Genomic DNA, 27,039 nt, shown 5'->3' on the forward strand with positions numbered 1-27,039 from the left:
TTCGCTAACCGCTTTCTCTGTATACACTCCTGCACTTCCTCATTCCACCACCAAGTCTCCTTATCTACTTTCCTTCCAGATGACACACCAAGTACTCTTCTACCTGTCTCCCTGATAACACTAGCTGTTGTTGTCCAATCATCTGGAAGCTCTCCCTGACCACCCAGACCCTTTCTCAACTCCTCCCTGAAAACCATGCAACACTCCTCCCTTTTCAGCTTCCACCACTTTGTCCTCTGCTCTGCCTTTGTCCTCTTCATCTTCCTTGTCACCAGAGTCATCCTACAAACCACCAACATGCTGTCTGGCTACACTCTCACCTACAACTACTTTGCAGTCACTGATCTCTTTCAGGTTACCTCGTCTATACAAGATGTAGTCTATCTGCGTGCTCCTACCTCCGCTCTTATAAGTTACCCCATGTTCCTGTTTTTTCTGGAAAAAGGTGTTCACTACAGCCATTTCCATCCTTTTTGCAAAATCTACCACCGTCTGTCCCTCTGCATTCCTATCCTGGATACCAAATCTGCCCATCACTTCTTCATCCCCTCTATTGCCTTCACCGACATGTCCATTGAAGTCTGCACCAATGACCACTCTCTCATTTCTGGGAATATTCTGCATCACTTCATCTAACTCATTCCAGAACTTCTCCTTCTCTTCAGATTCACATCCCACCTGCGGGGCATAGCCACTAACAACATTGAGCATCACACCTTCGATTTCCAGTTTCAGACTCATAAGTCTATCTGACATTCTTTTCACCTCTAGGACGTTCCTTACGAACTCCTCCTTCAGGATAACTCCTACTCCATTTCTCTTCTTGTCAGTACCCTAATAGTACAACTTAAATCCTGCTCCTAAGCTTCTAGCCTTACTACCTTTCCACCTGGTCTCCTGGACACACAGAATATCCACCTTCCTTCCAACTCTCTACCTTCTCCTGTCATCGTCCCGAGATTCAAAGTCCCTCCTCCCAGTTCCAGACTCTTTCCTTTCCCAGTATTTGTCACACATGGTTCATTGGGTTGCCACATCTTTTTACTGGGTTTATTTTATTTTTCTTTAATGGGACTTTCACACTTGAACATGCTAAATGTCTTCTAGATGTTTATCATTTTGATAAATATTTATGGTAATTTTTTGGGAGGTATTTTTTAAAATTCATTTCTCGCCTTTCCTTTCTAGCTTTCATGGTTCATGTTGTTCCCGCACCAGTTTTTTATTTTTATTTTTTATTTTATTTTATTTATTTATTTGTTATTTTGTGGTAATTTCACAGTTTACCCCACTAAAGTTCTTCTATATTTCAAAAGTTGATCACTTTGGTATAAATTAATGAGCGTGGATTTTTGGGTTCTTTCTAAAATTCATCACTTTGCTTTTCTCTTTTGCTTTCTTGGTTCTTTTCTTTTCTTTTCTTTTCTTTTCTTTTCTTTTCTTTTCTTTTCTTTTCTTTTCTTTGTTTAAGTCATCAAATTGGTATATATTTATGCTAATGGTTTTTTGAGTACTTTTTAAAATTCATTTTTTGCCTGCCCTCTTTAGTTTTCATGACTCATGTTGTTCCCACACCAGTTTATTTTATTTTATTTTTATGGCAATTTCACACACTAAATATCTTCTATATTTCAAAAGTTTATCACCTACGTATACATTTGTGATCGTGTTTTTTTTTGGGGGGGGGGGGTTACTTTTTAAAAGTCATTTCCTGCCTTGCTTTTTAATTTTTATGGTGTATTTTTTCCCCCCAACACCATTTATTCTATTTTATCTTATTTTATTTTATTTGTTTTTTGGCAAAGTCACACTTAAACATGTAGAATTTCTCCTATATTATAAAAGTCACCATTCAGTACATATTTATGGTAGTGGATTTTGGGTTACTTTTTAAAAATGAGTCTCTTGTCTTTCCTCTTTAGTTTCCATTTATTATATATTTAGATATTTCCATTTATTATATTATATTATATTATATTATATTATATTATATTATATTATATTATATTGCCGTCCTCTTTCTGAGCTGTCATCCTTTAACTGGCGCATGCAGGCACTTATTAAGCGACAAAAATGTTTTAACACGTTTTATTTTGATGTTACTTAGATGTTAAGATTGCCATAATCTTCAAATTTAAAAAGACATTAAACAATTAAAAATAAACAAACTAAACTAAAATAAAATAGATTTTAATTAAATACTCATTCATTATTTTCAAAAGACACAGGGAATCGCATCATTATATTGTATTATATTATATTATATTATATTATATTATATTATATTATATTATATTATATTATATTATATTATATTATATTATGTTATATTATATTATATTATATTATATTATATTATATTATATTATATTATATTATATTATATTATATTATGTATATCCCAATAATATATTTTATTGTTTTTTATCTATATGAGTATATAACATCATATAATATCATATTATGTTATTATTACTTTATATAATTTATATTAAGAACATTTATATTAATTTTTTGTATTTATATTTTACCGTCTATAAAATTATGTTATATTACATTATATTATAATTATATTATATACTTTATATCAGGTGGCTGGAAGGCCGCATTTCTTATTTAATTTTTATGCGCAGGCACACTAGGTGAACAAAATGACAATTGGAATTTAAGTATTTCTACATTTTGGCATTTTATTCCAATTTTAAAGTCATTCATGATCATATAAATGTACCGACCAACATTATTTTGCACATAATCATTCATACAAAATTATACAAACGGAAAATTTAAGTTAACAATTCAATGTTGATTGAATATACATGTTAAAATATTCAAAGAAAATAGTTAGGTAGCCCAGAAAAGAAAGCAAAACGAGCCGGATGCGGCCTTAAAACACCAAGGTCTGCTTTACATTTATATTATTTTACAAAATGAAAATTTTACATTTATATTTTATTATGCATATAATTACATGATATAATTTTGTATTCTATTATGTTATTACTTTAACATTTATATTTAGAAAATTGTATTTAACACATAGTTTATATTTATATTTTAGCATTTATATAATTATATTATTTTACATTTTATTATTATTATATTATATAATTAATATCAGGTGTGGGTAATTATTTTGGCTGGTGAGACACATTTTTATGCGCGGACCAACTAGATGTACAAAATGACAATTGGAATTTAAGTATTTCTATTTTTTGGCATTTTATTTCAATTCTAAAATCATTTATGATCATATAAGTGCACCGACCAACATTATTTTGTACATAATCATTCATACAAAATTATACAAACAGAAAATTAAAGTTTATAATTCAATTTTGATTGAATATACTTGTTAAAATTTTCAAAGAAAAGTTTGGTATGCCAGATCAGAAAGCAAAATGAGCTGGATGTGGCCTTAAAATACTTTATATTTGTATTATTTTATAAGATGCATAGTTTATATTTATATTTTATAATGTATATAATTATACTGCTCAAAAAAATAAAGGGAACACTTGAACAACACAATGTAACTCCAAGTCAATCCCACTTGTGTGAAATCATAGTGTCCACTCAGGAAGCAACACAGATTCATTTTGACTTGTTTTAAGGACATTACGTCAAAGTTGGATCAGCCTGGAGTTTGTTTTTACACTTTCATTTTGAGTGTGATTCCTCATCCAGACCTCCATGGGTTGATACGATTGATTTCCATGGATCATTTTTGTGTGATTTTGTTGTCAGCACATTCAACTGTGTAAAGAGCAAAGTATTTCATAAGAATATTTCATTCATTTAGATCTAGGATGTGTTTTTTAAGTGTTCCCTTTATTTTTTTGAGCAGTGTATATTATTTTGTATTCTATTATGTCATGACTGTCATTTATATTTAGAAAAATATTTAGGATTAATGCATATTTCAAATTAATATTTTATCATTTATCTATTTGCATTGAATGATATATATTTTATCATGTATATAATTATACTATATGATATGATATCATTATTATTATTATATGATTTGTGCCCCTCCTCCTCCCCCCCGGGGGGGGGGGTGCAGTACCATCCCCGCCCACTAGAGGGCGCCAGATCGCTCCGCCCGCCGCGCAGACAATAAGGGCGCAGCGCTGCGCTCCGGTGCCGGAGGACTGACGCGCCCCGCCGGGGAGGAACCGTGGACTCTCCGCCGCCGCCGCCGCCGCTCCGGGACCGGAGATGTAGTCAAGGATGCCCGGAAACTGCGTCCCCCGTTTGCTGCTCCTGGTGTCGGTGTGCGCGGCCAGGTCTGTGCCGGAGCAGGGAGCCTCCTCCGGTAAGCCCCGCCGTGCACGGGGGTGGGGGTGCACGACGCCACACAATGAGGGGATGGGAGTGGTTGCTTTTTTTTTTTTTTAACGCCTTTTGTCTGCAGAGAGCCGTCGGTTCCCGCCGCCTTCCTCGTCCCGCATAACCTCCCCCGCGCCGCCGTCCGGCTCGACGCTTTGCGGGCGCGGTTTTATTTTTTCTCGCGGAGGGATAAGGGGCCGCGGCGGAGGGATTCACCCCGTGCACGGCGTGCGTGATGCGGGCCCGGCGGTGCGTCGAGGCCCCAACCTGCCCGTTGCATCACTTCGTGTTATTGTTATTTTACCGTGCGTGTGCCTCGCTTTGTGCAGGCCGTTATGTAATTACCGTGCATCATACATGCCTGAAGACCCCCCCCCACCCTCTACGTGCACGCTCCTGCACCCCTCTCCTTCCCCGTGCACGCTCCTGCACCCCCCGTGCACGGGGAGCAGTATTTTGGTTTGAGGTACGTGAGGTGCTCAACGGTGATTGAGTACTTCACGGATCCGGTTCTGATCCGGGTGTGGGGTCTTTGTTGGTCAGCTGGTTTCAGGGCGTCACACACACACACACACACACACACACCCGACACACACACACGCACGCACGCGTGTCAGTGGGTGTGAATGGGTGAAAGCTGCTTTCTCTGGATTCCCACGGGATTATTGTTTGTGTTTCTGCGTGGATGAGAGGGTGAACACTTGGAGGCTCCCAATCCAGACCCCCGATTGGCTCCACACACACACACACACACACACACACACGCACACACACACGCACACGCACACACACAAACAACCCTGCATGCAGGATTAGCGGTTTAATTCATGAAGGAATGGGTAAATGAAAAAAACAATTGTGCAGATTTTTCTCAATGGAATATATAGTATTTTGATTAGCTTCACACACGCACGCACACACTCACACACACACACACACACACACAACCCTGTGTGCAGGATGAGCGGTTCAGCTTATGAATGAATGAATGAATGAATGAATAAATGCAGAAAAACAAGTGTGCAGATTTTCAACCGACTAAATGGAATATATAGTGAGTAGCTTCACACACACACACACGCACACACACACACACATGCACGCACACACACGCACACACACACACACATGCACACACACGCACACAGACGCACACACAACCCTGTATGCAGAATTAGCAGTTTAGCTAATGAACAACTTAGTAAATGAAAAAACAATTGTGCAGATTTTCTTAAATGGAATCTACAGTGCTTTGATTAGCTTCACACACACATACACACACACACACACACACACACACCCACGCTTGTCATCAGTGTGTGAAAGGGTGAATGGGAGGAGCCGGGGATTGAACTGCCAACCGCCAGCGGCGCTTTAGTGCGGCGTGAAAAGCACACAAGGGAGCCTTTATGACCAGCATTACGGTAAAAGGTGACTGCATTTGACACACTCGTCACGGTCATGGACACACACACACACACACACACACACACACACACACACACACTGTTTATTATCCGGATGCAGCCAAGAGAACTTGCCCTGGAGGGTTGGGGGGGGGGTTAGGAAGCACAACAAGCCAGCTTTTGGCGAGTCAGGGTGTCGCCATGGAAACCTACCCAGCATGACCCACATTGGCGGCGTCCAAGAAGCTGGATGAGAAACAAAATGTTCTGGAGCTGGAAGGCGGTGGGGGCAGGAAAGGGCCCTGTGTGTGTGTGTGTGTGTGTGTGTGTGTGTGTGTCGTTGTCATCTTCATTGCTCTTGTCGTGGTCGTCACCTGGAAATGGTCCTGACGTCGGCTGCTGATGCTTCCCGGCAGCAGGAGGCGTAAATATTCCTGGGTGTACACACACACACACACACACACACACACACACACACACACACACACGTCGTCCCAAAGGCATCAGTTGTCCTTTTTACTGTCTCTTGGTGGTTTGATTGACAGCTGACTAGGCCAGATTAAGCCCCGCCTCTCATGAGCTCTGATTGGCTCCAGCACCCTTGTGTGAGAAAAAGTAAACAGCTAGCCGTCTGTGAGTTAGCTACGAGGCTAATGTCCGTGTCTGGACACACTCGGAGTAAATAATACTCAGTAAATCAAGAATTTGATGTAGATAGTACACACTTAGTGTACATGATACACAGTAAATCAAGTATTCGGTGTAGATTTTACACTCTTGATGTAAATAATACACACCTGTTGTAGACAATACGCATCAAATTGAGTTTTCTGTGTTGCTAGTACACCCTTGGTGTCAAAAATGCGCCGTAAATGAAGTATTTGGTGTAGATAGGACACACTCGGTGTAGATAATCCGCATTAAATCTAATATTTGGTGTAGAATATGTGCAGTAAATCAAGTATTTGGTGTAAAAAGTACACACTTGCTGTAGATAATACGCCATCCATGTATTATTATCCGTGTGTGAGTTAGCGAAGAGGCTACCGTCCGATTCTGGAGTCGCTTTTGTCGAGGAAACGGCGTGATTGGATGGGCTCTCGCCGCAGAATGATGGCGCCCGTCGTGTCCTTGTCACGTTCCAGAGGTGCAAATCAAAGTCCAGGTGTTCGACAACAGCGACCTGTCGCCGCTGGCCGACGCCCTCGTCCAGGTCCACGGCAACCAGAGCGCCTTGGCGTCGGGCAGAGCCGGCGCCGACGGCGTCCTGAGGGTCAGCTTCCCGTACCGACCCGGGACCTGGGTCATCATCACCGCCTCCAAGCAGGATTACGTCACCAACTCGGTGCCGTGGCACTCGGCCCGCATCCCGCGTAAGTCGGCGCCGGCCTCCCGCCGAACCCCGCGGCCAAGAAACTGCTGTTACCCCTTTTTTATTTTCTCGTTTCCCCCTCAGTGTACGCGGCGGTCAGCCTGTACCTGCTGGTGCAGCGTCCCGGGACGCTCATCCTCTACGATGACGTGCTGCAGGTTCTGTCCGGATCGCCGGGTAACTGTGTTTTCTTTTTTTTTTTCTTTCCTTGTGTAAAAAAAAAAAAAAAAAAAAAAATTGAAAACGAAACAAAAACAGGAAGTGGATTTGAAACCTCGGAGCAAAGCGCTCTGGGAAATGTAGTTCTACACCAGGCTTGTGTTGTTTGTAGCTGTCGCCATGGCAACGGCCAACCAACGCAATTAGATAATACACACACTTGGGGTGAATTATACACAGCAAATCAAGTATTCTATGTAGATAATACACACTTGGTGTGCATAATATGCAGGAAATGAAGTATTCTGTGTAAGTAATGCATACCCGGTGTAGACAATATGCATTAAATTAAGTTTTCTGTGCAGCTAGTACACCTTTAGTGTCAGTAATGCGCAGTAAATTAAATATTTGGTGTTGATAATACAGACTGGGTGTAGATTATATGCAGTATAGTAAATATTCCGTGTGACGAATACACACTTGCTGTAGATAATATACAGTAAATGAAGTATTTAGTGTAGATAATATACACATTGTGTAAACAATAAGCAAAAAATTAAAGTATTTTGTTTGGATAATAAATACTCGGTGAAGGAAATACTCACTAAATCTAGTATTTGGTGGAAATAGTACACACTTGCTGTAGATAATACACATTCAGTGTAGATAATACACATTTGGTGTCAGTAATACACACTGGGTGAAGATAATATGTGGAATATTAAGTTTTCTGTGTCACTAGTACACCTTTAGTGTCAATAATGTGCAGTAAATTCAATATTTGGTGAAGATGATACAGACTGGTTGTAGATTATATGCAGTATATTAAATATTCTGTGTGAATTATACACACTTAGTGTAGATAATATACTGTAAATGAAGTATTCAGTTTCGACAATATACACGTGGTGTAGACAATAAGAATAATAATAAGAAGAATAAGATCAACTTTATTTATCCCGAAGGAAATTTTTGTAAGCAATAAATTAAATTTATTGTAGGCAATAAATTACAGTATTTTGTTTGGATCATAAATACTCGGTGAAGGAAATATTCAATAAATCGAGTATTTGGTGTAAATAGTACACACTTGCTGTAGATAATACACATTCAGTGTAGATAATACACATTTGGTGTCAGTAATACACACTGGGTGAAGATAATATGTGGAAAACTAAGTTTTCTGTGTAGATATGATAAGATAAGATAAGAACAACTTTATTTATCCCGAAGGAAATTGTTGTGCCAGAGTTTCAAGCCAAAACATAACAATAATAGATAATAGCAGGAAGGAGGGAGGATAAGAAATATAATAAAAATATAAAGTGTATATAAAGCGTTATAAAATACACCCTTAGTAATAATAATGTAAATCAAATATTTAGTCGAGGTAGTACACACTTGGTTACGATAATATGCAGCAAACTGAGTATTTGGTAAAGATAATACATACCCACTTTGGATGATATGCAGTATATTAAATATTCTGTGTGAATAACACACACTTGGTGTAGATAATAAGCAATAAACTAAAGTACTTTGTTTGGATTATAGATACTCGTTGAAGGAAATATCCACTAAATCGAGTATTTGGTGAAAATAGTACACACTTGCTGTAGATAATACACATTCAGTGTAGATAATACACATTTGGTGTCAAATGGGTGAAGATAATATGTGGAAAATTAAGTTTTCTGTGTAGATAATACACCCTTAGTCATAATAATGTAAATCAAGTATTTAGTCTAGGTCAGACCTGGGCACTTTAAGGCCACATCCGGCCCGCCAAACAATTTTCTTTGAATATTTTTAACAAATATTTTCAATCAATGATAAATTCAGAAACTCCCTATATTTTTCCTTTTGTTTGATTTTGTATGGATGATTGCATTCAAAATAACGTCAGTGCATTTATATGATCGTTAATGATTAAGTTGAAATAAAATGCCGAAAAATGTAAATATTTAAATTACAGTTTTTACATCGTTCAATTTACATGATATAGAAGTGAAATATAAAATGTGGCCCGCTTGCCGAAATAATTGGTATTTGGTTAAGATAATACTGACTGGATGACAAGCAGGAGATTAAATAATCTGTGTAGATAATACACCCGTAGTATTGATCATGCACGGTAAATCAAGAGGGGGCGGAGCTTGGACCCGGAGTGGGCGGAGCTTTCTGACGGGTCGGCGTCCGTCTCCCCGCAGGTTCCCGTAACCAGCCGCTGGTGCAGCTCCAGAGGAAGTCCCTGCAGCTGCCGGCCGGCGCCAACTACACGGCGCTGTCGGCGGCGCTGACCACCGCCCGCAGCCAGTACGAGGTCGGAGGCTTCCCCTTCCTCCTGGGCCGGGAGACCAACGGCTCGGGTGGGTTCCGGGCGCCGGACCTCGGGGGGTCTGGTGGACCGGATGGACCCGGCTCACGTTGCGTCGTCTTCCAGGTGCGGAGACGGGATGGACGGAGCTGACGGCTCTGGCGGTCGTCAGCGTCCAGCTCTTCGATAAGGACGGCGGGCAGATCCAGGTGTCGGACACGGTCCACGTCTCCGTGCCGCTTCCGTCGGACACCCGGAACCGGATGGCGACCAGCGTCCCTGCGTGGCTGTATCAGCCCAAGACGGGTAGGCGGAGCCTCCGGGCGCCGGCGTTCCCGAACATGACGGGTCATGTGACGCCATGTTACATTACATTACATTTGGCAGACGCTCTTATCCAAAGCGACTTACGATAGAGGACATAAGCACTGCAAATAACACTTGCAAATACAAGATGCACAGGAAATATACAGAACAGTAAGCTGGGGTTAGTTGTTTTTTTTTTTTTTTTTGACACACACACACACACACACACACACTGCATAGCGTAACTTGGCGCCTCACCTGATTGGGGGCAGCTCAAGCATCAGCGCAGCAAATAGTCCTGAAAGAGAAAAGTTTTCACCTGTTTCTTGAAGGTTGAGAGAGATGATGCTAGTCGATGTCCCTCTCCAGGGCTGTGGGTCCGGACCGGGACGGGGTACATCAAGAAGGAGGGGAGCCAGTTCGTCTGGAACGTGGTGGTCCCTCAGATGGGCTACTGGCTGGCCGCTTTCCCCACGTCCTCAGGTACTTCCAGAAACAATAATCCGGCGGTTGATTCCGTGGCGCTCGGCCGGATCCGCCAGCGGCCGGAGCGGAGCGTCTCCTCGGACGGTATCTTCTGGAGCTTCTCTTGCGTTGCAGGTCTGGGCCTGAGTCACCCGGGCCTGAGGGACATCACCACCTACCACACCCTCTTCCTGCTCTCCATCCTGGGCTCGCTGGCTCTGCTGGTGCTGATCCTGCTCTGCGTGCTGCTCTACTACTGCAGGTGCGAGGAACGTAGGCTACGTCTTGGGTTCCATCTCAGCGCTAAGTCTTACCGCGATCTTCGACGATGCAAAGTACTACCATCTAGACCAGTGATTCTTAACCAAAGGGCCCAAACTCGGGCCCCGAGCGCCACCTAGTGGGCCGCAAAAAAATCTGTTTTGTCCGTGTGGGCCGCAAGGCTGCGGGACGCAATAACAACTCCCGACTAGTAGTGGCGCTAACGCATCAGTCAGTTGTTACTTTAACCAGCTTCATAAATAAGGAGAAGACACTCAGCTAGCTGTAAACAAACAAGATGGAGAAATATTTAAAATGAAAAAATGAAGACGACCCCCCGCCGAAAAGTAAATTTTTGCGCGAGTACAATCCCGACTTCATTAAGTACGGCTTGGTAAACGGAGGTAGCGCCCAGTGTGTGGAGTGTGTGTTAACGCTGGCTAACGAAGCACTTGAGCCGTCAAAACTCCAGCGGCGCCTGGAGACCGAGCATCCGACGCTCGTGGGAAAGCCGGTGGAATTTTTCAAGAGAAAAGAAGACGGGCTGCAGATGCAGAAAAGACCGATCGTGTCGCTGACTGGCAACTTTAAAAGTGCACTGAAAGCTAGCTAGCTCGTAGCCAGACGTGTAGCACAAAGTAAGAAACCTATTAAATAATATATAATATAATATAATTAATAATAATATATATTAAAATTATATTTAATGGGCTCTGGGCTACTCTTTACTGAAAAAAATGGGCCTCAGGGTCAGAAAGGTTAAGAACCCCCGATCTAGACCACTAACGGCCTAATCTGATCATAGCGTAATTATCTAGAAGTAACACTAAGTCCAAATGTTCCCTTTGTTTTAGTGTAAAAGAGAACAGGTTAATGTTAAAAAATCTTTCTATGTAATGAAGCGTTCCTTGTTCCTGAATTCTCAGTTCTCCATGCATTTTGTTGTATTTTTCAACAAAACTTGCTGCATCCACACCAAGCATACAGGTTTCTTATTAACCTCAACAAACAAAAAAAAAAAAGTGGTCCATTTTTCTCGGAAAACCCAACACTCCACGTCCAGTTTTCTCTTTTTTGACAAAAAAGGAAAAGTCCAAAAGGAAAAGCAGGTATATTTCCAATAACAAGTAAAAATGCTATTTACAGACTCGGAAGTAGCTTTCCTGCCATCTGCTGTAAGTTCTGAGTCATAATGTTTTGCCGTGTTGCAAACACTGACTAAAACAGTGCACCCAGAGCAGACAATATAGGAACTGTATTTTTATTTAAAAAAAGTAGTTCGTGATTTTTATGTATTTTTTTAAATTGGACATTTGGGGCCGAATTGGCCCCCTTGGCGGGCCGATACCGGCCCACGGGCCGCACATTTGACATCCCTGATCTAGACCTTGAAGAAGTAGCCAGGGGACGCCTTCCAAGTGCAGTGGTTAGCACTCCTGGCTAGCTGCCGCTCTCCGTCCGAAAACAGTCACCAGGGTCATGGAAGACTCCAAATTGTCCGTAGGTGCGAATGGCGAGTGGTCGGACGTCTCATAACGTGGGGTGATTGACGGGTTAAACCCCTCGTTGTCATCGATCGTCAGAAAATGGGTGCAATACTTTGCTCTGTCCACGGGAGGTGCTGTTTCTGAGCTCGAGCCTCGATTTATTTTCCAGGCGTAAGTGTTTGAAACCTCGGCGACAGCAAGGGAAACCCCACGCCTCCAACCTGAACGGCGCCAAGAGGGACCAAGGCACATCCACGTCACGACTGAATCTGATATGCGGCGGCCACATCGAGTCCGGTCCCTCCAACGACAAATCGGAATTGTCCCCGTCCCGCGAGTACCACGGTTCGCGCGAGGACCTGACCAAGCACGTTCCGACTCACATGCTGCGACACACCAAAGGTAAAAATGCCTCCGGCCCCCAGCGCGGCGAGAGCTTCCCCATGAAGGTGACCCGAGCCACCGAGACCAACAATCTGGACAATCCGCTGCTGCATGACGACTACAACCGGAGCTACAGCCCGCTGGACGGCAAGGAGTCCGACTACCACCGGCACCACAACGCCAACGACAATCGCGGGTACGCCTCCGATCCGCCGTCCCCGCCTCGCTTCCAGGGCTACGTGCCGAGCCAGTCCGACAAACCTCCGGAGTACTCGGCGGCGGCCGCCGACAGCCTCGCCCGACCCACGTCTCTGAACACCCAACCGGGTCAGATCATCTTCTGCAGCTCCATCGACCAGATGAAGGAGAACATGTACCGGAGCATGGTGCCGACCCTGGTCATCCCGGCCCACTACATGCGCCTGCCCTCCGAGTTCTCCGGCAAGGACGGCAAGGAGTCCAAAGAGCAGGACAAAGATGGCACTCCGATGGGAGGAGGCCCTCAGCATCATCACCACCTTTCCCAGAAGCAGCAGCAGCAGCAGCAGCAGCAGGGCGGCTCCCAAGGCGACGACTCCGAGGAGCCCAGCTGGGCGTCCGACTCGTCCGGGGGTCCCGTCACCATCCCGGTCCTCTTCAACGACTCCACCATGGCCCAGATGAACGGCGAGCTGCAGGCGCTGACCGAGAAGAAGCTGCTGGAGCTCGGGGTCAAGCAGCACCCGAGGGCGTGGTTCATCTCCCTGGACGGACGCGCCAACGCCCACGTACGCCACTCCTACATCGACGTGGGCAACGACCTGAGCGGCGGCGGCGGCGGCGGATTCGGGTGCGGGCCAGGCGGCACTCCCAGAGATATCAACCTGGAACCGCCTCTGGAGGCCCAAGAGCGCAAGTCGGCAGCCGTCCGCAAAGGAAAGGACGAGCGCTGGGGCGCGGGAGTCCGCAAGGGCCACGGCGGCGGAAACAGCGGCGGGAAGACCTACTCCAAGCTGGCCTACCCGGACCACAGCGAGCCCAGCAGCAGCGAGGGGCGGCCGGTGTCCCCCGAGGAGAACTCCCTCACCCCCCTCCTGGACGAAGGGCCGTCCTCCCGGGGATCCACCATCCCCAGAAAAGGGCGGAGTCGCGTGAACAGCAGCCGCAGCAGCAACAGCGAGAACCGCCGCGACTCCATGACCAGTCCGGAAGACGACCCCGACGACAAGGAGGAAAACAAGAAGAGCCCCTGGCAGAAGATCGAAGACAGGCCCCTCATGGTGTTCCACCCCAGGAAGTGAGCGACCTTTCCACGTCAAACACGGAAGAAGGTGCGGCCGATCGCGACGGCGGGTCACGTTAAGCACAGCCACGCCACGCCGGTCCGATGCCGGACGGCCCTTTGACCCTCTTGTTCCCGGCGAGGTGCACTTTCTGAATCCACTCTTGTCGTAACACTGTCCGATTGTCCCCCGCCGGTGTCCGTCCGGATGATCCGCGGTACCGACCCGGTCTATTGTGAATCCCGTCACCTGTCGCACCACTGAACCATCGTCTGAGCCACGGCGTTTACTCTACTGACTGTGGAAATAGCCATTTTATAGAGCAGAATATAAGAATAAAGCACTTACTTATTCCTAAATGACGGATTGCTACTCAACGAGTCGTGGTGTCGAAGTGACTGCTGTTTTGTAAGGAAGTACCGGTTGTTTAGGTGACTTAGGTTCGCTTCCCCCCCCGAATTCCTTTTTACCCGCATTGGCGTTTGAAAGTGTGCGCCCTCCAACCCCGTCCTTCTCCGAAACTGAACTTTGGCGATTTGCAAAAGAGAGCGGTCCTTTCCAGGCTCGATCTTCCCCGATCCACGACCGAGGAGCAAGGTCGGCCGCCGCGATAACATCGGTTAAATGGCTCAACGGACAACGGTCACGACAACGGCCTCGTCCAACCCGAAGAGATGGTAACGGACGGAATCGTCCCGCGCGGATCCGCCCTCGGTCCACAAAACCAATGCGGTAAAAGTCTTGTGTTTTCCGTGCAATTCGAAGTCGGATCGCGCAAACCATCGATGCGCAGCTTGAATTCCGCTCCTTCGGGGACCGACTCCGTTCCCCCCCGTCCTCTCGTACCCTGCTGACCGTGTTCGGACTCTCCCGAGTAACTCCGGAACTGCGGACTATCATCTCCAAGACTTGATCTTTTCTTTTCGTCCCCTTTTTCGAATCTAGCTCCGCCAAAATGACCGCTTCCCTGCTCCCGTTGAGATTTCCTTTGCTACGTACCCGTTGTGTAAATAGTTTACCCAGCATTTCTTAGACGGTTTGGTGAAGAAAGTCTGCATGCATATGAATGTACGAATCAACACGAAGGCACCAAAAGCCCCGACTCACCCCCCCAGTGGTCCCGCAGACCCTCGCGTCATGCCAAGAAGCCCGGGTAGGCCCCGGAACCAGATACATCGCTTTACTTGAAGGCGTCGGATATTTCGTCGAGATCCGCGAGGGTTTTTTCCAGACAGGGCCCGTTCCACTTCACTCCAATAAGTGCCTTCTTTCACCGAGAATCAAGTGATAGGCATGGAGGTCCCTTTTCGAAATAAAAAATGTAATCACCCAAACTGTCGGACCTCGACGGGCACCGATAAGCACACGCGTCGTGGCGAGGATAGCGACTCCCCGGGGAGCGCGCCGGCGACCCTCGGATCTCCGAACTTCTTGTATCCGTCCCGTTTTTTCACCCGACTTGTAAATGGTACGACGAACTATATGAGATTTTATGTGTATACGACGTGCATGTAACCTGTAGAATAGGGTGTTTTTAATGAAAAACCTCGGGGTTTGTTTTTTTTTTTTATTTGTTTTTGTTGGGATTTTTGAAATGCTCCACAAAATGTGATGCACCCACGCCGTGTTGTTTCTCCCTTAGAGGTCGACGCCGGTACGTTTTAAAACCGGAGTCCCGGTTCACCGACGTCAGGATAAGATCGGACGAGATTCGTCGGTTTTCTGTCAAAATGCTCTGAAGTCATGAATTAGATTTATGTCCGATTGACAGGTTCAAGGCAGGATGTGTTTAAGATTGTGCTTTTTTTTCCAGGCGACCCTTAACTCCCGCCTGCCTCCTTCCTTCCACTGTTAATAAACCGCCATTTCCCTTTTTTTTTTAAGTGAAGGCAGTGACATTCTTTGCGGGCGGGACGCCGTTCGCTCAGTCCTGGCACTTACGCGCCATTTCCCGTAAACGATCCGACGACGGGAAACCTCGGTGATATTTCTTTTGTCCACCTCTTACCTAAATCCACTTCCGGTCGTAAATGTTTACAACGACAACACACTGACCAACGCGCCCCCGTCGTCCGTAGCGCCGCCACTGCCTGTGACCTTGTCATGCTAGAAGATCCAGAACCAGCTGGCCGCTTAAGAAGATGTTAGATGTTTTTGTCCGGGCAGAGATGGACCATCAGATTTAAAAGCATGGGAAATCTCGAAGGCTGTAAAAAAAATGTGCTGAGTTGTTGATGTTCCACGCCGTCCGCTCGCTGTTTGTCCGCCTGCAGCGCAGACCGGAGTCGCGACGTAATTCGGAGGTCGTGCGAATGCCTCCCGGACCGTCGCGCCCGCCGCCGTAAACGTACTTTTTTCCGGGCCAGGCGTGGAATCGTTACGAGTTGTGCAATTGTGGCTTTCCTAGCTTCTTTCCTCTTTTTTTTTTTTTCTCTCCATACATGAGAAATCCGGGCGATTCTGTGGATCGGCGTTGGGTAAAAGGGCGTCCGGTCAGGCCCCTCCAGGACTCCGAAGGAACCGAAACCGCTGGTTCCTATTCTCCTGGTGTTGGATATTTTAGTAGTACGAGGTTTTGCGGTGCATTGATCTGTAGGCTTTTCATCCTGTGCAGTAAACTCATTCGCATCACGAACCCGGTCAGTTGTTTGTAAACTGTAAATGGATTCTTTCTGTACATGAGGCAAAATAGAAATAAAATTGTTCCCACGGTCAGCCGGTGTTCCTGCTTTTGTTTGGACAAAGTCATCGGGATTCTGCGTGGATTCTTTTTCAGTGAGAAAACTTTCACTTCCCTTTATGGTCTCAAGAAAGAGTATTTCTAAATCAGAATGTGGTTCACAAATCATTTGACCTCGTGACATCTTATCAGCATCCTCAGGAACAATACATGTAGGCCACTGGGAGATCCCGGAGGTCAAAGGTCAAGCTATTTTCCCAAAAGGCTGTAAGAGTTTGACGTGCCTGCTCCATAGAGAGAAACAATGACATTTGATGACATTTAAACTGCACTTTATCGTGGTAAGATTCTGACCTCTCCGCTTTTTTACTGCACATTATTGAACAGTGCTGAGCAGGGAATCAGCAGATGCAATTCCTTGTGCGTGTTTTTTTTCCCTCTACTTTATTTAACTTATTAAGCATGAACACACAAGCATAACGGAATCTTGTTTTAAAAAAAATAATAAAACGTGTAACCGTAAAATTAACAATAAGAAGACAGAGAGTTAACCAAGTGTACCATTTAAGAGGTCAATAAAATAAATCAATACATCTAAAAACGAAACATTTCAGGGGTTTAAATTTGAAAGGCAGCTTTTACATCCGTTTCCCCACTTCAAATCACTACTCAAAACCCATCTGTTTAGAAAAGTCTGTTCCACCTGACATCACTTTTAGCTATTTGTGCAAACCAGTGTGTATATGTTTTATAATAATGTATATTGTGTATATACGCATAAGATAAGATAAACTTCATTGATCCCCATAAAGGAAATTACTCTGTCACAGCAGAGCACATACAAACATGTGCATACATATAAACAGATAATATACAAACATGTTTTTTTTGTTTGTTTTTTTTAAGCCGCATTGTCACTTTAGTGTTTCATTTTAATGATTTTTATGTCTTTACGGAGTGTTGATAAGGCGCCTCAAATAAAATGTATTATTATTATTATTATTATTATGATTATTATCCCCGCCGCAATTTGCGGATGGTTGTGAGCATGCGCACAAGCGAGCTAGCTATCTAGCTAGCAAGCTAGTTTCCGAGCTAACTAGCTAGCAAGCTAGCTAACGTCCGTCCGCCGTCGCCGCCCACCTTAACGACACAGCATCACGTGAGTGTATGTCATGTGTAAAGGCTCCGGTCTTCTTGAAGAAGCTTACATCTCGATGTGATTCCCCCGAATCTCTGTTACCGGATCCGTTACCGTAAAATCGCCGAAAAGGTAAGAAACCCGCCGTTAAGCCAAGGGAAGGAAAACCGTTAATTTAGTTCCGCGCTAGAGTTAGCTCCTTTGTTAGCCGCTAGCCTGCTAAGCTAACTTGTTTTGCCCGTTCCGGTTAAGCTGCGCGTCTCCCGTCCGCTCGCAGAGTCGCTTCCCTCCGGAGAAATAATTGGATTTATAAAGTTTACACCCCTCTCACTATCGCCCTGTTTTCTTGTTTTCTTATTTGTCTTTTCCAGGTTGCGAGAAGAGTATGTGTCACTGTGCCCGCTGCTAGTAAAGTCCCTCTGAAGCCCTCAGCTAACAATGGTAAAGAAACTAGCGGCTGTTCTCTTTAATGTCCTTTATCTGAGCTTTGACATGACTTTAATATGTTTTATTTTATGAGAAACTGCAAGGAAATACGCTTTTTGGGAGCTTAGAAGGGGCAATGTTGAGTATTTAAATGTATCTTTTTCAACATTCACACACAAAAAGCTTTTTTTATTCATTGTTATTATTAATTTGTTGATAAATCCAATGCAAGGCTGCCAATAAATACCTGCAGTCAGGTTATAGGTTTACTTCACACACACACACACACACACACACACACTATCATTTACTTTATCTGCAGTCCTATGTGCTGACCACCTATTGCGTGCAGATGTTGCGCCATGTAGTGGTTTTTGCAACCGAGAAACGATATCTGAAACCCCATACTGTCCTTTTGTGGATTAGGTGAAGCCAAAGTTTTACCGGCTGGCATGTTAAGTACATTAACGTTAAAAGTACATTATTGTCATAAATTGAAAGTAGTAAAAGTGAAGGTTTTTGCCAGGAATATGCTGACCTGACCTGGGTCGGCTGAAGGCTCGTGGCTTGAAAGCTGACTTATTGAGTGGAAATAACCCAATAAGTCATGATAACGACATTAAGTTGATTTCGAAGTTTGCATCTGGACCGGCAGTTCGACATCGACAGCCCGCGGGCATCTCGGCCCCTGACCGCTTCCCGTGCAGCTTTTATTTTTGATCCGGCCGTGTTGTGAAGAAGCGGGCCTCTGCACCACATGACAGAGGCGTTTGGTCTGAGCTTCAGCCAGGACGACCACACAAAGAAGGGAAGACATTCAATGATGTTTTAAAAAGCAACCCATGCTGATTTGAATTCGTATCTCTGGCCGCACAGCAAGCCGTTATTGATGTTTGGCAAATATGGATTTATGGTGTGGAATTTGGCCTGCCACGATGACAATGCCTAATGTTTGGCCAAATATGAAGCTGTAGTGACTGTCGCTCAGACAGACCAATATTATGTTTAGGTGAGTGAATGTTATTTTGCATTTTTTATTTTTGTTTTTACTTGAAAGTTATGTCAAAATCCCTCATCCGAGAGGCTTCTTCAGTTCTCGGAAGTCCATCGGACAGCCGATAGCTTGAACCAGTTTTGTCTTCCAGCCCGTCACCACTTTGTCTTTTGAAACAGGGTAGAGTTGTGCAATGATTCTGCTTGTTCCTGCTTCTCGTGTTTTTAAGTCAGCGCTGGCGTCTCCTCCATCTATCCACTCCAGTGGCCGAGACAGAAATGTCGGCCTATGTATTTTCGCCCCCCTGCTGCCTCTCATGACACAAAATGCCAAACATACGAGTACCGCCACGGCAATAACCTCCAGGGACGTCGCAGCCTATGTGTGAAAATCCATTTTAATTCCCGGGGATGTTTGCGTCCTCGTCCTCCAGCTGCTCAGCCATTTATCGTCAGACAAGATAACCATAAGATTGTTCGTTAGCCTCAAACGTGCGCTGACGCTCCTCCCTGCAGGTGGGGATTCTGTACCTGGCGCTGCTGGGTCTGAGCTCGGCGCTGGTCTGTCCGGATGGAAGCATGTGTCAGGACGGGAGCACCTGCTGCAGGGACGCCGCCGAAGGATACGGATGCTGTCCTCTGCCTCGCGTGAGTCCCTGGACACCGATGGGTGGATGTCTTTCCTCAGTCGCTCAGTCAGTCACGGGTCTCTCAACGACGTTTGTGAAACTCCCCCACCTGGTTCCTCAGGCCGAGTGTTGTTCGGATCACCTGCACTGTTGCTACGAGGGGACGGTGTGCGACCTGGTCGCGGCCAGATGTGTGAACAAGACGGTTTCCTTGCCCTGGGCCAGGCGGCTCCCCGCCACACGGACGCCACTCCAACCTCAGGTGACATTTTCAGGCTTTTATTTATTTTTTCTTCTGCTGTGCGCTTTTCAGAAACATGCCGAGTAAATTGAAATTATAAATTCAAGTTGTTCAGCAACATTAACTCAGGAGCACAATATATCAAACAATTTAACCGACATTACAAAAGTAAATTAAACTTCTTTTTTTTTTTTTTTTTAGCAAATTTAGGAAGTCGGGATTAATGGCTACAACGAGCACGTTTTGCAGCGCACGGGTTTTCGAAGCGTGATATTGCAACTCTCAGCTCTCCGTCAACGCACCGGCCTTTCCTCATAGTCACGGTGAAGCCAAGCGCTACATACGCTTCCTCATATTTCCTCGTATCACCTTTCAACTTTATTTTGTTTGTCTCGTGACCTCCGTGCACTTCATATCTCCTGCTGTGTGTGCGCATGTGCGTGCATGTGTGCTCGGTGGGGAAAAAAAAAAAACCTACACCGTAGAGGTAATACTCTGCGCACACTCGGACAATGAGAGTCCTACTGCCACCTGCTGTGGATGTGCAATTTCACTTTATTCTATTCCAGCAATATATGCTTGTTGGCATCACCCTGCAATGCCCCGGAGTAACACACTCTTGACACACTCGCACAAATTGACAGGCTGCAGTCGCACCTCCTCCAGAACACACACAGCCAGGGTGTCGTTGCAGACTCGGTGGTCTTTAATGAAGCACGGGGTTTCATCAGGAGGAGCTGTTTTTGTGGTCTCTATTATTGGTTATTTGAAAGTCTTTGCTGAAGGAATTCAAAATATTTAAAATGTTTTTTGATGGTAAAGATGATTTAGAAGCTTCGCAAACTCAAGGTTTTATTTTTTCTTTACCGTTGCCGGTCCGATCCCTGCTCCGTCATCTGGAGCGCGGGCATTTGACCGGACTGTTTAGGAAAGCAGCACTAAATCAACCTCAGCCGTCATTTCCAACATCTGCAATCACGCCGATGTTTCAACCTCAACAACTTCGACCCGATCGTTTCATTTCCACTCCAAGATCTTGATCTGTTTGTAAGCCTTTGCATGAAACGTGAGCAGCTCCACGCTGCCATTTTGTACTCAAAGGGATAAATGGATGGCGTTGTTCAGGATGATGCCATCCGGCAGCAACCCTCCAGCTGACACTTGTCTTTTCCCCTCCCGAACCCCGACCCCTCCCCGTCGTCGTTGGTATGCGCCGGCCGTCACGCCTGCAGCTGGCTGAGCCGCTGAAGGCCATCATTTGTCCGGACCGGGAGTCAGAGTGTCCGGAGAAAACCACTTGCTGTGAGCTCCCCGACGGCTCCTGGGGCTGCTGCGACCTTCCCAAGGTAACGCACCCACCACCTCCGAACCGCCGTCAAACCGGCGCGTTCCCAACCTCAGGCCCCGGACGGGAGGATCCGTCCCCCGTACGAACCACTCCTTCATAGACGTAGGAAGTTCCCCAGACGTCTCCAAAAAGGTTTTTACCCTCCTCTGCAGGCGGTGTGCTGCGAAGACAAGCGCCACTGTTGCCCCAGCGGGACCACCTGTGACCTCGTCCACTCCAAATGCCTGTCCGCCTCGCAGGGGACCTTCCCCATGCTGGAGAAGCTTCCGGCCCGGAGGCGTGCCAACCACTCAGGTGGGGGAGATGGAGATCCTGAAGATCCAAAGCGAAGGCTCTTCGGTGTCTCTGTCATTAATCACCCGCTGATGCCGTGTATATTTCTTTTCATCGTCAATGTCACCGCTCTCTAAAACGGTTTGCCGGCGACGCTCTGCCGTCCTTGAGTGACCGTCCATCTCTGCCGCAGGATCCGCCGCCGTCGGTCCGGTGACCTGCCCCGGAGGCCAGATCACCTGCCCGGAGAGCTTCACCTGCTGCTTGATGTCCGGCGGACAATTCGGCTGCTGCCCCTACGACAACGTACGCGTTACGCATGAGAAGAAAGCGTTACGGATAATAACTTGACATATATTTTAACCTGATTCCACGGAATTAATTCAACAAACCATTTTTTGTTTTTTTTTGCATTCCAAGGCCCCCCACGAAATGTGAATTTCCGTGAAGTAGTCGTGATAATTTTGATAGTATTTACAGATATATTAACCCTCAACGAACCGCGCTCAACCCTTTACCAACCTCCTGCAAACTCCACTGCTCAAAAAAATTAAGGGAACACTTAAAAAACACATCCTAGATCTAAATGAATGACATATTCTTATGAAATACTTTGCTCTTTACACAGTTGAATGTGCTGACAACAAAATCACACAAAAATGATCCATGGAAATCAATTGTATCAACCCATGGAGGTCAGGATTAGGAATCACACTCCAAATTAAAGTGTAAAAACAAACTCCAGGCTGATCCAACTTTGATGTAATGGCCTTAAAACAAGTCCAAATGAATGTGTGTTGCTTCCTGAGTGGACACTATGATTTCACACAAGTGTGATTGACTTGGAGTTACATTGTGTTGTTCAAGTGTTCCCTTTATTTTTTTGAGCAGTATATTATCAAGCCACCATCTAACACTTCCCACACTCCTACACAGCACGCTAAACACTTCTGGAACATTGTAACGCACAATAAACATTACAGTACAATACAAAATGTACTGTAAATGAGTAAATTAAATATCATATTCAATGTCAATTCACTAGAAATTATACATGGAAAGAAATCAAAGTTACTATTTTTAATAAATCATTTTAAAGGGCACCCACCATTGAAAATACTTTGCTGCGCCCAAACTTGAATGATGATGAATGTGCCGTGCGGCAGTTATGGCGAGGCATACCGATGAGGCGCCGCAGAGAGAACCAGAGCTTTAGGGAGCTTTATTTTGTCTCGTCACCACCCATTTTGCCGTTTTACTGAATCTAAAAGTCTCTCTCTTCCTAATGTTAGCTTTGTCTTCCTCAATGTAACCAACCGTAGATTCATTAATGCCATGATGGCGCCCAGCTTCTGCCTTCCTCTAACATATCGAAGTTTTATCCTTTCAAGCTTTCCGCTTGGAGTCTATAGCAGACTTTTGGGTGGATGCTGGGCGTTTAGCAGGCATTATATTTAGCCAATGTTATTCCGTGTGAGATCTTGTGTTGCTACAACAGTAGGAGCGAGAGTTCGCGATGCTGGGTATCTTTGTTTAGCTAAGGAGGTCTGGAACTGTTCTTTTCTTCTGAGGCTAGAATATGGTTATGTCTGAAGAAGTCTCCTAAATGACTGAATGTTTTGCAGGCTGTGTGCTGCAGCGACTACGTGCACTGCTGCCCGAGCAACACCGTCTGCGACCTGGAGCACCTGGCCTGCAGGTCCACGGCAGGCAGTGTCCCGCTGACGGAGGTCCTGGCCGCCGCCGCCGCCGCAACCCACCACCGTAAGCGCCGGCCCAGGGATGGAAGAAACTTTGACCCTTTGGACACGTGTGATGGTGCTTTAACGCTGTGAATGTGGGCTCTGTCTCAGTGGAGTGTCCCGACAAGCGCTGGGTGTGTCCCGACGAGACCACCTGCTGCCTGATGACGAGCGGCTCCTACGGCTGCTGTCCCTTGCCAGACGTAAGTAACCCCACCTGGAGGAGGGGACATAGCTTAGCATCTAAAGGACTCTTGTCATTCACCCTCTGGTACTATCTGAGTCTCCTGCACATTTTAAGGAACTGTCTCGTAGGTTCATCTCTGAGATTACTATGAATTTTACCATTGTGTCCGTTGCTGGAATTGCAAGGACATTCAAGCAGCTAAAAGCCGGTTAGCGGACGAGAGCCGAGCGATGATCTGACGGCCGCCTCTGTCCTCCGCAGGCGGTCTGCTGCGACGACCAGATCCACTGCTGCCCGTCTGGGACTCAGTGTGACCTGGTCCACGGCTCCTGTGTCTCCGCCCGGGGAAGGACCGGCCCGGCCCACAGGATCTCCGGCGGCGTAGCCCCGCTGGTGGACCCGACCGCCCGGGGTGAGCATCAGATACCTTTGGTTTTACGGCACGCCCGTCTCCTGCCCGAGAGGAATCCAAAGTTCTCTTTACGTCCCGGTGGTGATAGTTTGATATCAGTTTGGTCACAAACGGGCTGCGGAAACGCTTGGACTGACGCGGCTGGTCGTCAGCCAGGATCATCTCCGCCGTGTCTCCTCTCCCCCTCCAGCTGCTATCGTCCACTGCAACGAGACGGTGTCCTGCGCCGATGGAGACACCTGCTGCACTTCACCCGAGGGGCTGTGGGCGTGCTGCCCCCTGCCAGAGGTAACGACGCTCACAACGGGATCGAGAAAAGAAAAACGTCATCTGAGAGTGAGGCGTGGGGAGCGAGCACTTCCCGGCAAACACCCGGGGATGACGGCGTCCCTTTGTGTGCTCTGTCAACCCGGCAGGCCGTCTGCTGCGACGACCACATCCACTGCTGCCCCGAAGGGACCGTCTGCAACCTGGAGGCCCAGATGTGCGACGATCCGACGGGCGCGTCCCGGCCCCGCCCCTGGGCGGAGAAGCTCCCGGCCCTATCCCGGGCGCCGCCGGACGAGCGGTGCGACAAGAAGACACTGTGTCCCGGGGGGACCACCTGCTGCAAGCAGGGCTCGGGCCAGTGGGCTTGTTGCCCCCTGCCCCAGGTCAGAGGGGAAGCCTTCGCCGTCAGTGAGAACAAAAGAAATGAAGTCCGTAAAGCACTGTTCCCTCCCCGCAGGCCATTTGCTGTGACGACCACGAGCACTGCTGCCCCCGGGGCTACACCTGCAACGTGGCCCAGCAGACCTGCGACAAGCCCAGCGCCCCCCGCCTCCCCTGGGTCCACAAAGTCCCGGCCCTGCGCGCCCGGGCCGCCGCCGCCGCCGCCGGCTCGGCTCGGCCCCCCGAGAACATGTGCGACCCCCGGACCAGCTGCCCCAGAGACACCACCTGCTGCTTCATGAGCGACGCCCGCCGGTGGGGCTGCTGCCCCCTGCCCAATGTGAGTCCCAGCCCCCTCTTGGAACAGCCTCACTTATTGTGAAAGTAAAGAAATACGTCAGTACATGTGCTCGTTTTCAGTTATCAATTTTCCATCTTGGATTTAATGTTCTTGGGGGTGAAATCTAAAAAGAAGACTAAGTAAGCGGTTTATCCAAGACTTAGGGTAACGCAGGTCGAGGTCCTCCGTGGTCCTAACCTGCTGAGATCCAGCTCCTGAGCGCCCTCTGCTGCTCTCCAGGCAGTCTGCTGCCAGGACGGGACCCACTGCTGCCCCGCCGGACATCAGTGCCAAGCCCACCGCTCCTCCTGCTCCCGGGGCCCCAGCGTCATCCCCTGGTTCACCAAGGTGAGCGCCCTCCCCGAGCCCGGCGCCATCGGGGACGTCAAGTGTGACGACAAGAGCAGCTGCGCCACGGGGACGACCTGCTGCAAGCTGGCCTCGGGGGAGTGGGGCTGCTGCCCGCTGGTCAAGGTGGGGAAACTCTTCTATCAGCTGCTCGGAGGAGAAATTTGTAAAGGATGAAATGAATCAGCTAGCTGCAAGTTAGCTTGATCTGTTGGCACGCCAGTTAGCATTGTGTCATTAGCATGAGCTGTGATGTCAATAGAAGTTAGTCAATTTTTTGGCATACAGTGGTTCTTATGAGTTATCGTTCTTTTGCCTTTTTTTTTTTTTTGCTGTTTTTTAAAAAGATTGTGATGAAATAGTAATATTCTAGTCTAAAACACTAAAAAATACAGTAAAATTAAACTAAAATTAATTTAATAAAATACAAGATTTCCTTTGCTGGCACGCATCATTGGAAGAGATGGCTTCTGCAACACGACTCCTGAGAAGGGCTCATTGAGGGTTATTTTATATCTACAGATACCATCAAAATGATCACATCTCTACGTCGCGGAAATTCACTTTTCGCGGGGGGTCTTGTAACGTAACTCCCGCGAAAAGGATGAGGGTACACTGTATTACCATTTCAGCGAGTCTAGCCGACTTGCTAACCACGACGTCAGTCTGTCAGCGGTTTAATCCGCCGCTCTTCTCGTCAGGCGGTGTGCTGCGACGACCTGGAGCACTGCTGCCCTCAGAGCTACACCTGTAAGATGCAGACGGGGACGTGTGAGAAGAAGGAGGAGGCCGGCGCTCTCGTCGGCGCCCTCCCCCAGGTCCGGGTGCTTCGATCCGGGGCGCCGTGCGGAGGATCGGGGGAGTTCCGCTGCCCCGAGGAGGAGACCTGCTGCAGGACGTCGCCCACCGAGTGGGCCTGCTGCCCCTCGCCCGGGGTACGATCTTCATCCGGCTTTCAGTAAACTCGCAGACCCGTGAAACACCTGGAGATAGAACTCCGGGTACATGCATGCTCTGGGGTCAGAGGTCAGAGTGAGGCTGTCCAGGTTGGTACAGTCTGCTGGCCTGGGATCAGGTGAACCTCAAACCCCTCGGGGTTCCGTCCGTCAGACCCGTCCCGTTCCTCCGCCTGACGCCGTGTTTTGTGTTGACAGGCCGTCTGCTGCTCGGACTCCAAGCACTGCTGCCCCGCCGGATTCTCCTGCGACCTGGAGGCCGGAGGCTGCGCCCGCAGGAGGCGGCCCGCCTGGGAGGTCCTCTACAGGGGCAGGACCAGAGACTTTGTCCCCCGGGGACTCTGACCCTCTCCCTCTGCTGCAGATCATCCCCTCGCCGAGGGGGCGGCGTCGTCCTGCTTTAGCTCTCTCATTCAACAAAATTGATTTTCCAGATTTTGTTTCGCACTCGAGAAATTTTTGGGCAGGTGGCGCTGGTCCAGAGACTTCATCTGCCGAAGTGAAAGGATGCAGTGGAGGTTACAACTCCACGAGTACATGCTGAGATCCCCCTGAATCCATGTCCGTCATTGTCCACGTGCTCCCCGTCCCTCTCTTCGAACCAATCCAAACAGCTGAATGTATCTGTGCCTCCTGCTCCCGGAGGCAGGACCTGAACGTGAGGACACTTTCAGATCATTTTCTCCTGCCGGGGCTCAGGTGGAGATCTCCTCCACCTCCAGCCGCCGCTCCTGGAAACATCTCCCCTGCCTGTTGATTAAATTGCGTCTGTTTGAGCTTTTATGCGTTGATGAGGCTAATAAATGTGAAGTTGAATTTAATTTTTTTTTTCCTTTTGTTTAGGATGATGTGTGTGTGTGATTGTGTAGAGAAATTGTGGGCTCCAGATTTGTGCTGTGGAGCATTGCAACTTTTCAAGCT

The 27,039-nt window shown here is 47.1% G+C and overlaps 2 protein-coding genes across 2 annotated transcripts; both read left to right on the plus strand.

Moving 5' to 3' along the window:
* The first annotated feature begins 4,066 nt into the window (after positions 1 to 4,066).
* On the plus strand, positions 4,067 to 14,606 carry fam171a2b (family with sequence similarity 171 member A2b). The gene is made up of 8 exons (XM_086139680.1): positions 4,067 to 4,318; positions 6,884 to 7,111; positions 7,195 to 7,287; positions 9,480 to 9,638; positions 9,713 to 9,892; positions 10,262 to 10,375; positions 10,493 to 10,619; positions 12,275 to 14,606. Exons 1-8 carry the CDS (start codon positions 4,234 to 4,236, stop codon positions 13,767 to 13,769), a joined length of 2,481 nt encoding a protein of 826 aa, XP_085995806.1. The 5' UTR covers positions 4,067 to 4,233; the 3' UTR covers positions 13,770 to 14,606.
* A 2,962-nt stretch (positions 14,607 to 17,568) lies between these two features.
* Positions 17,569 to 26,939, plus strand: grnb (granulin b). Its single transcript, XM_086139698.1, has 16 exons — positions 17,569 to 17,704; positions 17,944 to 18,013; positions 19,508 to 19,639; positions 19,742 to 19,882; positions 21,094 to 21,207; positions 21,362 to 21,503; positions 21,676 to 21,788; positions 23,108 to 23,246; positions 23,336 to 23,427; positions 23,673 to 23,823; positions 24,014 to 24,111; positions 24,240 to 24,476; positions 24,551 to 24,814; positions 25,055 to 25,288; positions 25,864 to 26,097; positions 26,317 to 26,939. Exons 2-16 carry the CDS (start codon positions 18,011 to 18,013, stop codon positions 26,461 to 26,463), a joined length of 2,241 nt encoding a protein of 746 aa, XP_085995824.1. The 5' UTR covers positions 17,569 to 17,704; positions 17,944 to 18,010; the 3' UTR covers positions 26,464 to 26,939.
* The last annotated feature ends 100 nt before the right edge of the window (positions 26,940 to 27,039 follow it).

This window comes from Fistularia commersonii, chromosome 32 (assembly GCF_037954325.1).
Source record: "Fistularia commersonii isolate RoL2024-O1a breed Wild chromosome 32, RoL_Fcom_v1.0, whole genome shotgun sequence".
NCBI classification, from domain to species: domain Eukaryota; kingdom Metazoa; phylum Chordata; class Actinopteri; order Syngnathiformes; family Fistulariidae; genus Fistularia; species Fistularia commersonii.

Excerpts from the sequence above, each read along its gene's own strand:
- fam171a2b (XM_086139680.1), top strand. The coding sequence starts at position 4,234 with ATGCCCGGAAACTGCGTCCCCCGTTTGCTGCTCCTGGTGTCGGTGTGC. Across the intron at positions 7,288-9,479 it reads GGTTCTGTCCGGATCGCCGG|GTTCCCGTAACCAGCCGCTG; the intron begins GTAACTGTGTTT and ends GTCTCCCCGCAG. Across the intron at positions 10,376-10,492 it reads CGCTTTCCCCACGTCCTCAG|GTCTGGGCCTGAGTCACCCG; the intron begins GTACTTCCAGAA and ends CTTGCGTTGCAG.
- grnb (XM_086139698.1), top strand. Across the intron at positions 24,815-25,054 it reads GCTGCTGCCCCCTGCCCAAT|GCAGTCTGCTGCCAGGACGG; the intron begins GTGAGTCCCAGC and ends GCTGCTCTCCAG. Across the intron at positions 26,098-26,316 it reads CCTGCTGCCCCTCGCCCGGG|GCCGTCTGCTGCTCGGACTC; the intron begins GTACGATCTTCA and ends TTGTGTTGACAG.